Below are 11,926 nucleotides of genomic sequence, written 5' to 3'. Positions count from 1 at the left end.
GGACGTTTATATCTCACACTGCCCAAGGCAGATGCTGAGGTCCACCCAGGGCAGCTCCATCCTGCTTCGGGACACCACAGTTCTGGAGAACTGTCGCAGCAGGAGGCGGACGGAAGGCCCATGGGCTCCACCACCTCACGCCAGTTTGCCGCTACGGCTCCCCCAGCTCTCCCGTGCCTTTAGCGGGCGTGACCCTCCCGACGCCCCATCACCGCAGCCCCTCACTTGGGCCACCGCGGGAGCCGCCCGCCCACCAACCACTGGCTCCGTCGCGCTGCCGGCGGCGGGGCGGGCGACGCCTCCCAGGGGGCGCCCCGCAGCGCCGGGCCGGGGCGGGGCCGGGCGGGCGGCGGCCAATGGTGCGCCAGGGGCGGGGTGGGCGGTGCAGGAACCCCCGGGAGGTGACAGCGAGGTCCCGCCCCTCCCGCGGCGAGCGGGCGCCGGCGGCGAATATGGCAGAGGAGCGGTGCTGAGCCCCGCGCTTGTTGGCCGCCGCCGCTGGGGAGGGCGGTCACCGCTGCCCGCCCCGCGTCCTGAGGGAGGGAGGGAGGGAGGGAGGGAAGGAAGGAGGGCAGCAAGGAGGGCAGCGCCGGCGCCTTAGCGGAGGCGTGTGTGATGGTGTGGGCATGGCGGGGCAGCCGGTGGCCACGGCGCTGTTGAGGCGGGGGGCGGCTGGCCCCGGCCCCGGCGGCAGCAGCAGCAGCCAGCGGGGGCTGCCTCCCTCTCCCGCCCGCCCCGGGCGGCGCTGAGGGAAGGAGGGAGCGCCTCGCCGTGCCGTGCCGCCTCGCCTCGCCCCTCGCCGCCGCCGCCGCCATGCTGCCCGGGGTGGGGGTGTTCGGCACCGGCCTGACGGCGCGGGTGATCGTGCCGCTGCTGAAGGCGGAGGGCTTCGCCGTGAAGGCGCTGTGGGGCCGCACGCCCGAGGAGGCGGAGGAGCTGGCCAAGGAGATGAGCGTCCCCTTCTACACCAGCCGCATCGATGAGGTGCTGCTGCACCAGGACGTCGACCTGGTCTGCGTCAACTTGCCGCCGCCGCTCACCCGGCAGGTCGCCGTTAAGACCCTGGGTGAGTACGAGGGACCGGGGGGACCATCCCGCTCCGGGGCCGGGCTTCGGGTGCAGAGACACCCCACCTGAGCGCGGAGTTTTTCCTTTGCTTTCCTTCCCTCCTCTCCCCCCCTTCCCCGTTTATTTAGAGAGGGGTCTGCCGAACCGCAGGTGCCCGGCGGTGCCCGCTGTCGCAGGCCAAGCACCGGCGGGGGATGGCGTTGCGGCGGCCCGCTGTGACATCCTGCATCTCTGGTCCCCACCGGCGTGGTCCCCGGCAGCAGGCACCCACCCCTCCGGGATGCTCGGGCGAGCCCGGGCAGGGCCGGGCCCGACACCCAGCCCACAGGGCGTGGGGGGAAGCAGGTGCCCCCAGTGTCGTGGTAAGAAGGAGAAAGCCGCAGTAAATAACCACCCTGCCCGCGTCTGGCCGGTGGTGCCTATACGCGCCTGGCAGGGGAGCGAGGCGCTGAGCATCGCTCCCGCCTTGGAGACCCCAGGCTGCTCGGGGGGCTTAGGGGTGCCGGCTCGGGCCCCAGTCCCTGGCGGCAGACCGGGGAGGGAGACAGGAAACGTTGTTAGAGCCGAGGCTTAATTAAGTTCACGTACAAAGGGAAGGAGGGACTGAAAAAGTAGGTATGCACTGTTGTAAGCGTTTCTGGTTTCAGGCGTGCAGAAATGGGCCGCATCTGGCTGTCTCTTGTGTGAGCCTAAGTCTGGGCTTTGCTCTTCCAGCTTTGTGATCTCTGGTCCTTGGACACCTGTTTCCTGAAGGGTTTTAGTGGGAGCATCCTGTGGAGTAAGGAAGTCTTAATTTGTCCCTATGAATATAGGTGGGAAAGGGTAAAATGCTGTGAGTTATCGTTGTTGCAGAGCACGTTGAGGTTGACAGGTCAGGATGGCTGGTTTGGCTCTGGGGCTGCAGCTATGTAGGCTGATGGCTATCGCTTTCAGCCTCATAAATGTGTGTGGCACGTTGTAGTGTTACATTGCTACTGGCGTACTCATTAGACTCTGTTACCATTCAAATGCTGCTAGTATCACAGCCAGCTAGTGTTTTCAACCTTTAAAATTAAGCTATTAAGGGAATTCAGGCAGTACATACAAAACCTTAAGTACAGGGTAGGCATTTGTCTGGAAGCCTTGCTCAGCGTTGCTTTCTGTACTTGGAAATGCTTGTCTTTGAGTCAGAGGATTTGCTTGTCTCCTATGATACACGTTTGACTTTTTTCCTCAAGATACAACATGTGCACCAGAAGCCTGACTTGCTTGCCAGAATGATGTGCAAATGGGTTTGCAATGTAGGAATACATATCCCACAAAACATACATGAAGGACAGTATCAAGGTAATAAGGTTTCATGTTTGACCCACATTTATTTGGTGACAATTGTGTCAGTTTTCCTGTGACGCTCTTTCCTGCAGGTGTTGCTCAGGGAAGTGCCCTGGCTTGCCTGGGCTTTTTAGAAGTAGAATCCCATGAGGTTTCAGGCAGACACAGGGCATCTGGTACAAGAATGCAATTTCTGAAATAATAAAGAAACACAATTGGCGTGATCTTTCTGGAGGCCTTAAGAAAAAAATTCTGTTCTCGAACATGTGCTGAATTTATGAATGGTGCTGACAATTGATGTAGCCGAGATGTTACTGATAACTTCTTGCTGATGCAATCTGCTAGCAACTGACTGGAGGAAAAAAGAAAGGTGTTTTCTCCTTGTTCATTAGTACTGTACCATTCTCAGTTCCCTTTCATCTCTAGTTGATTTGGTTTCCTCCTGTTCTCCAACGGTCATTATTTGTATGTTGCAGGGGTAGTAAAACGTCTGTGAAAATGCATAAATGGTCATTAAGTGGAGATAAACATCCTGAAGGTGACAATGTGAACATGTGATTTTATTTTATTTTTTTTTCCCTAGTATATTACTTAGAGGATTGTTATTTACAGAAATCTCTTGGATTATGAATAACTCTTCCCCTGGTTATTTCAGAGTTAATTTTTTACCTTTTTTTCTTTTTAATTCAGGCGTTGGATCTATAATAATGAAAGTTCTTGCATGTTCATACAGGCGCAAACAGGGGGCTAGAGCAGCAGTTCCTCCCTGCTGGCAGCTCCTTCTCCTGGTCCTGCTTGTGCTTCATGGTTTGGAAACTGCTGTGCCCTGGAGTGATTGTTTTGCTTTAATCACTGATTTTTCTGTTTTGAGGAGAGGATTGCAATTGCATTCATCAGGGAGGGGCTTCAAAAGCCTCTAGTAGGCAGGAGCAATGCTGTATAGATTAAGGAAAGCAGAAGCTGGAAGAACATTTCTTAATACGATAAGGAAAGTGTGTAGGTCTTACCTTTTTTCCTTTTTTCAGTTGATTGTTCTTTTCCTCTTGAGATTTCACACACAGAATTTTATGCAGCAGCTGTCATTAGGACATAGACAGGGATACCAGAGGTTTTATTCATAGATGGAGGCTTCAGGAGGTCTAAACATGATGCCTTGCATTGCAGCAGAAAAGGTTAAGGCAGACATGAGTTATTTGTTAATACTCCCGGGTTTGGCTTTCGTATGAGAGGAGGCATATCTGGCCTGGGAAGAGATAGGGACCAACTTTTCTTTTGTATCTGTATTTTATTTTAAGTTGGCTTGTTGCCCAAAGCTGTGTTTTCATTTGGGGAAGTTTCATTACTAAAACTTAAAAGCGGGGAAGCAGTTGGTGGTGTTTTTGTCACCCATCTAGAGCTGCATTTACACTATGAATTTGCAGCATGTTCATATCCGCTCTGGCCTATTTCTGGTGTGGACTCTGGAGGTGAAGGTGGGGTGGAACAGGTGTCCCTGCAGCTGTGTTTAACTCAGACCATGCGATGGGAAAAGCTCCATTGCTTTGTTTTCACTCATACATCTGACATGTAGATGTATTGCTGCTTGAAATGTGTTTTTGGCACAGTGGCCCATCAACTGCTATTAAAGCACAAATGTGTGAATACACGCCCTAGCTGAGGAAGTCCCCAACCTGTGGTTTCCTGGAAGCTGTTGAGGGGAGAAAATGGGAGAAATGCAGCTTTAAACTTGCCCTGTTAACTTTTTCTTTATGTCCCAGCTGCTCGGCTCTGTTAGAAAGAGGATCCTGAGCTGGGTCTGACTCTGTGTGGCAGTTTATTTAGGAGCTAGACCTATACTGGGCAAGTCTCTGGAACAGACTAAGTCCAGGAGAGATTCTGAAACCAGGCTTGTTTGGGTGGTAGAAAGTATGAATAAAACCCATGGCGTTATAAAACATGAAATACACTGATGGCCCCTGTCGCTTTTGTGTGAAAATTCCTCGTTTGCTTCTACAAAATGGAGCTGATGATTGACTCTTTCTCTTTCCTGCCTCTGTCTATCCTCCTTGCTTAGGAGCTCTTTTGTTTATTGCTGTTTGTACTCGTTCCCTGTAGCAAAACTAATATCCCAACTGACTTGCTGCTTGGTGGTCAAGAAAGATCAATGGCTGGATGTTTAGATAAGCACAGAAAATAGTGTTGGATAAGGATGCTTTTCCTTCTCAGAGAGCCGAAAAATTTGGTGTGTTTGTTAGAAGTAGTCTGCTTTTCCCCTGCCCATATGCACCAGCAGTACAGTCATATCCCAAGCCTGATCAGGCATGGGAGATGTGTTTGCATGCAGGGACAAAATGTCACCGGAGTGCCTACTCATCTTCGGCATCAGAAGAGTTGCTGGTGCAGACAATATGATATGACCCTCCACCTAGTTCAAAACTGTCAACATGTGACTTTTCACAGTGTAATCCCTCCCCCTTGTTCAATTAAATATGGCATTCTTCAGATCCTGACTGAAATGGTTGTCCTGTGTGACTAAATAGCTGCCATGTCAGGTGAAGTGATTTTCTACAGGTGGTGCTGAGAAGTCCTCAATGACATTTCATTTTGGATTTGAAGAGGAAGGTGCGGAGATTTCTACATGCCTGGTCCTGTTGACACTTAAGGCAGCTGAAGAGAAGTTATTCCTGAGGTTCACATGGGTGTTTCTGGGGAGCAAATGTCTTGCTTTTGAGAAGAATCAAATACCAGATGTTTTTAAAGCATGTCTCTGGAGATGTTACCCTTAATTCTATTTACAGTGGTTTTACTTATTCTTTCATCTTAAGTTGAGGACAGGAACACTGAGCTGTGTGCTGAATATTCACAGCATGTGTTCACAGCCCTGTCTATGTAGTACTACTTTTGAAAATGTTTATATGGTAGTAGTGCATGGTAGGAGCTCGTTCTGACTGGGCACTCTACAGGACATGACTTTCTCAGTTCTCTAGAAGCTGTTTCTCTTAAGGAGCACTTAAATTTATCTGCCGATCGGTGCTTCTTCTATACTTGATTGTGATCTGGTCATGAGGGAACATCTTTATTCAGAGGAGAAACATAAATAGCACTGCTCAGATCCTTACATTCCCAGGAAAGCACTGGCATCACACAGGTGTGCAGTACAGGCCCACTCTCTGGAGTATGTTTGTGAGAACTCCTCCTTAAAGCACTGGCAATGTTACTGCTTGATTTAACCCTGAAGTGGGAGGAACATCAGCTGCAGTGAAGTAATTCACAGATCTGATGCAATGTCTAATTAATTTCTACACTCCTCTGCACCCATGCAAATCAGGCAGAGGGTACAGGGTTGTAGCAGTGGATAGAACTCGGTCCAGACTTTGTAAAGTGGTTAGGATCCTTTGGGATGAGATGCTCTATTAAGGGAAAACATTATCATGATTATTTATTATTAATAGCAATGTAATATCTGTCCTGCAATATTGAGTTTAAATTTGACCTAATAGCAGTGACTTTCAGCAGAACACGCTCTTGTACTTGGCAGATGACTTTGCAGCATATTAAAAGTGAATTATGGTCATCTTATTGCAAAAGAAAAAGTCAGATGAAGTGCTGTCTGTCTTTAATCAGCAGGGCTAGCAAAGGCTATGATGCCTTTTTTTTTGCACATACATGAAAGTCAGTCTAAAGAGCCTGCTGGCAATCGGCTGCAGGTCGTGTTTTGATTTGAGTGATGCTGGTATACCACAGAAAATGGCACCCAGCTCTTCCATTGATCTTTTTCTCTCAGTACTGCAGACCTTTAATTCCAGTGTTTTTCCTGTAAAACTCCTACAGAGATTCTGTGGGATTTGGCCTCCGAGACGGTTAAGGTAAAAAGCACTGTTCAGGTACTGTTTAAAAAACAAACAAATGAAAAAATAATGATTAAAAAAGACATCTCCCTTCCCCCTCCCATTTCCGTTTTGGCCTTCAAATCAAAGGCATGTTTTCAATTTTCCCAATTGTCCAATTCTGTCTGAAAGTAACCACCAGTTCTGTTGCTGCACTGGTAGGGTAGTTTGGGAGATCAGTATGGACCAGACTTGAGACACTGGGGACACTAAGCTCATGCCATGATGACATACCCACATTTGCTGCAATTGAAGTGGTTGTATTAAACAGTGTTAGGCATGATAAGAAACATTTTTTCACCGAAAGGGTAGCTGGGCATTGGAACAGGCTGCCCAGAGAAGTGATGAAATCACCATCCCTTAAAGTGTTCATGTAGATGAGGCCCTTAGTGACATGGTTTAGTGGTGGACTTGGCAGTCGCTGGGTAACAGTTGGGCTTGATAATCTTAAAGGTCTTTTCCAGCCTACTTGATTGTATGATTCTGTGAAGACCGCCACTGTAATCCTGTATCCAGCTGGGTCAGTTTGTGTTGCTGTGGTTTCCTCCATACTGTTTCTAAATGGAATGCCGGGCCTTGGGGATCCCAGAAAGTTGCAAAGACGAGTTGCTGTTTTGCTGTCTCCAGACCAGCGTGGGCAGCTGAAGCTGAATGGGCTGCAACTCTTGAGAACTGCTGCAGGTCTAGTGTTGTGCCCACTCAGCAGGAGGCTGTAGAGATGCAGAAAGCAGCATCTCGCAGGTTTAGGAAGTTACTATCCTCTGTCAGGGGTTACCGTGCCCTGTAGGTGAGTTGGCTGAAACAAACGTGTGCCCAAGCCCTCAGCTGTCCTACTTCTCCCTGTGATTTAAATGGCAAAATGTGATGCTGGAGCGTGAATGCCCTCCTTCCAACTGCTTGGCTGCAAGGGGCTTGGACCTTTGGCACAGGAGCAGTGAAGGAAGCCAGAGTGGCGCTGGTGTCTGCCACTGCCAACTCTTGATCTGGCACGCTGTGTAAGGCAGAGCCCATAGTCAGGGTGGTGATACTTTGAATGGAAGTTTGACTTTCTTTTAAATAGAGGAGTCAGGTGCTTTTGTTTTCCTTTTTCCTCCCTTTTTGTTTTTCCTTTAATCTTTAGGCAAGTCCTTATGGCCTTTATCTGCCTCACTGCACTTTGGACACTATTCTTGCACTATTCTGGTCTTCCATTGGTGTTAGCAATGGTGAGAAATACAGCTATTTTTCCTGCTGTCTGTGCTACTGGAAAAACTCTTCAAAGACTAGCCCACACTAGGGCTATTTCCAGCACAGGCCCTCCCAGGGCATCCTTGTCTGTGTTAACAGTGGCACACTAGCATTAGCAATGCCATAATGTCTTGATTTGGTGTTGAAAATGCCTGAAAGAGGTCAGTAGCTCTCTTGGGTGGGGCTTATGGCATGGCTGACAAAGATTTGACTAATGTGGTGTCAACTAGAAAAGGGCAGGAAATACTAAAATCATCTCCCATGAACAAAGCAGGCATTACTGCTAAAGGTGTGGGCATGCATGTCTAGCCTTGTGACTGTGCTCGTGAGGATCACCTTTTGTATTTCTCTTGCTGGCACAGTTGGTCGAGTGGGTATCTCTACAGGGCATCTTGTGCAACTTTTTAAAATGGCACAAGTGTGCTGTAGATGCTGTTACGCAAACAAAATATGTAGCATAGATTTCTTCGAATCACAGAATCATTTGGTTGGAAAATGATTGGAAAAGGTTGGAAAAGACCTTTAAGATCGAGTCCAGCTATAAACCTAACACTGCCAAATGTACCACTAAACCATATCCCTACGTGCCACATCTACATGTGTTTCAAATACCTCGAGGGATGGTGACTCAACCACGAGAAGGTCCTGGTAAAATGTGTGCTTACACTGTTACAGCTGTGCTCAGGGCAAACACTGTAATTATTTAACTTCTGGAGTAAATTATTGCATCCCTGTAACATGGGAAACAGCAGAAAACAGATCTTTCATTATTCTTCTTTCCTTGCATAGCTTTATGCCTTCGTTCTGATAGGCAGTGGCCACCATAACACTTGCTGTAGTATTGCGCTGTCTGATGCCTCTTAATAGACCTTCCCTCTGTTATTTTGTCTCTTGTTGCTTGTTTTTGGGGACTTGTCTTGCTGAGTGCTCAGTGGTGTAGGTAAAGGAAGGACTTGCATCTTGCTTCTGTTGTTGCAGATTTTGGAAGAATATTAAGTAATAGAGGAATTAAGGAAGAATGTGTAGGTAAATGTGGAGGAAGGAAAATATGTTTGGCAAATAAAATCACCATATTTTCCAGCTTCCCACTGTTGCTGCTTCTCTTTCTCTCTCTTGGTTTTCTTTTTCCTTAAAGCCCTCTCATGCCCAAGATTGACACTACATAATAGATTTGCTGTATGACTCCTGATATGGATAATTGAGCACAGCCCCTGATGGAGGCAGGGTAAAAACTGCAAGATGCTAAATACGTTGTTCTGTCTGCTTTTGTTTGAAAGCTAGGTAAATTGTGTTGAAGCCTATTATAACTCCCCGTCCTTTTCTTTGTATATGTAGTAGATTTTGCCCATTTAGCAATAGTAATGGCAAAGCACGGAGGATAAAAATGGAGTTAAATTCCTAGGATGGCCAAGATTGGTGTTTTTCACAGGCCTCTGCAATGCAACAACATGCTTCACTGTTAGTATCAGTTTGCCACGGCGTTATCCGGAGTTGCTATGAATTGTTCTGGTTTCCTCAACCACCGAAGCAGAAGCATTTACCCTACTGCTTTTTGTTTATTATTCATATAATAAACTTCTTAGCTCGTAAGAGTGAGCTGTCAGTCGGGAACTTAATTTATAAGGTCAGCATGTAGATAACAAAACCACGCTCCGTACAAAAAAAATGATTTCAGGATTTAAGTCTTGATTTAAACAGTTTGATTTAGATGCCTATGTAATTAAACAAGAACGATCCCTTGTGTAGGCTCTCTAAATTGATTTAAGGTCTGGTCTGCACATAGATTTTTTTTTTTTTTTTTTTTTTTTTTTTTTTTTTTTTTTGTACCAGTATAATTATGACTGCAAGGGGTATGATTTCTTTAATGCAATAATTGCTGCATGGCCATTAGAAGTCCAGCTGGTGTGACTCCTGGCATGAACGCTGTTCCACTGGCATAATTGCATCTATATTTGGTATAGGTTATTCCTGCTCCTGTGCAGGCATAAATTGTCAGTTGCATATATATTTAGAGTGTTCAGCTAGTATAAATGTGTCCGTGTTACCGGTGTAGTCCAGCTCTAGATGTATTGGTATAGCTGTACTCTGCATAAAGGTGAGTGATGTATTAATTCAGGTGGCTTCTTGTTGTGGACACTGGAAGGAAACAGAATGGTTTGGATTGGAAGGGACCTTAAAGCTCATTCAGTTCCAACCCCCTGCCATGGGCAGGGACACCTTCCACTAGACCAGGTTGCTCCAAGCCCTGTCCAGCCTGGTCTTGAACACTGCCAGGGATGAGGCAGCCACAGCTTCTCTAGGCAACCTGTGCCAGGGCCTCAGCACCCTCACAGGAAAGAATATCTTTCTGATGTCTAAATCTCCCCTCTTTCAGCTCGAAGCCATTCCCCCTTGTCCTGTCACTACAGGCCCTTGTGAAAAGCCCCCCTCCAGATTTCTTGTCGCCCCCTTTAGGTACTAGAAGGCTGCTATAAGGTGTCCCTTGAGCCTTCCCTTCTCCAGGCTGAGCAAGCCCAACCGTCTCAGCCTGTCTTCACAGAAGAGGTGTGCCAGCCCTCTCATCGTCTTTGTGGCCTCCTCTGGATATGCTGCTACAAGTCCATGTCCTTATGTTGGGAACCCCAGAGCTGGACACAGTACTGCAGGTGAGCTCTCATGAGAGCAGAGTAGAGGGGCAGAATCCCCTCACTCAGCCTGCTGTCTGTGCTCCTTTTGATGCAGGCCAGCATACGGTTGGCTTTTGGGTCACTGTAAGTTTTGAGGCCTTTGAGCAAAGGCCCCTAAAAGCTCTAAAGAGTTTTTCTGTGCTTGTTCCAGAGCTGTCTGTGCTAAAAACCTGGTGATGGAGAAGTGAGGAGGCTAGGTCTTGCTGCACTGCACAGTTGGCTCTGACCACCAAAGTCAAACAAGACTCATGCACCTGGCAAGTGTAAGCGTAATTATCCTTGAACTGTGGATGCCTCTTATAGCTGCACTTCCAGATGGTGGAACTGGCATCCAGGATAGGATAAACACCAGATCTTACTAATACACAGATCTGACCCACAGGGTAACAGGAATTTTAGGGAATTGTGGAGGAGGAGAAGAGTTTACCCCCTCTTCTCCTTTGGAAAGAGATAATAGCATCTTTCAGTTTAGCCCAGCCAGGGCTAATGATGAAAGTTATTATTTATCAGGTGTAACTCCTCAAAGTATGAGCATGGTGAAGAGCACAGAAAATGAGAACATGGTGTGAGGAACTTGGTTAGTAGTAATATAAGAATAAACATAATGATTTAACAAAGGGAGTAAAATTACTTCTGTCATTTGCTACTGTGCTAGAGTTTAACCTCAGGGTGAAAACCGATGCCTTCAATTCCATCACAGCAGCAATCACAGCTTTAGTGAAGCAGATGGAGGTGAAAAAAAAAGGTACCAACTTTGTTTTGCATTCTGATGTTTCCATGGCTTTTATCAGCAATAAAGACCCTTGTTTTGGCACTTCCTTGCAGTGAATGCTTGGCAGTCTTCAGCCCTTCCATCTGGCCATTTTTTGCCAGGAAATGCCCAGAAGGGAGGTCATGGTTGAATTAAATACTGTCTCTAGGGTACTGGGCTTCACATGGCTAATGAGAAGCCTTAATATAGAGAGCTTTCAAAATCCAAACAGAGTCAAACAAGGAGAGAGAACTACAAAGCAGTAGTTATCTTTGCTGTGCTGGAGTGATAGTGCTTGAAAGCGTGAAACTGAAGGCTAAACTGAGCACTTGGAATTCTTGGTGTCTATACATATGCATTACATACAGTTCTACAGATGTATAAAAATTAAAAGAATCCCCAACATTAGGGTGAAAAATATATAAATTTAAAATTCCTGGAAGTTCCTCCCTTTCCTTTACTTCCTCGGCCCATACGAGACAATGCAACTGTTACTGTGTTGTGTGGGGATAGGAAAGGGGAGAGAGAATGGCTAGGAGAATATCTTAAAACAGTTGCAGCCAAGCTCATGCATGTTAAAATAAATTCCAGAAACATGCCTGAAAAATGCATGTAAAAGTTGGGATTCTGGTCCTGCTTGCTCCATCGTAAATGCAAGTAAAGCTCTACCGGATCAAAGGAAATAGTTGCAATTTATGATGATATTAGTAAGAACATGTGGCCTGAAAGAAGAACTGACCATGCTGCAGAGAGAGAAGCCTGGCCTTGCAAATCTGTGTCCTCTCAGCAAAGGCATCGCTGTCATTTAGGAAATGATTGGTGGGAGTCCTGGGACATGGTTCTGTAGACCTTTGCTTACTTCAGTAGTCTCCTTGAAGACAAAATACCCAGTTCCTTACAGGGAATATTTCTCAGGTGCAATAATTCATGTAAGTAGGAATTTGCTTGCAAACTGCTTTTGTACCATTAATCAAAAAAATTTGAAGGTACAGCTACATCTGTGCAATTCCACAGCTTGGTGCGGTTGTGCTTCTATA

General features: G+C 47.0%; 1 protein-coding gene across 1 annotated transcript in view; it reads left to right on the top strand.

Moving 5' to 3' along the window:
* Positions 1-377: 377 nt before the first annotated feature.
* Positions 378-11,926, top strand: part of GFOD1 (glucose-fructose oxidoreductase domain containing 1) — a 73,910-nt gene continuing 62,361 nt past the window's right edge. Inside the window, exon 1 of the mRNA XM_030500312.1 lies at positions 378-1,066. Within this exon, the coding sequence (XP_030356172.1) occupies positions 814-1,066 (253 nt within the window). The 5' untranslated portion in view covers positions 378-813. The remainder of the gene's footprint in view (positions 1,067-11,926) is intronic.

Source organism: Strigops habroptila, chromosome 1 (genome assembly GCF_004027225.2).
Source record: "Strigops habroptila isolate Jane chromosome 1, bStrHab1.2.pri, whole genome shotgun sequence".
Lineage (NCBI taxonomy): Eukaryota > Metazoa > Chordata > Aves > Psittaciformes > Psittacidae > Strigops > Strigops habroptila.
This window is presented reverse-complemented; position numbering and strand designations above follow the sequence as displayed.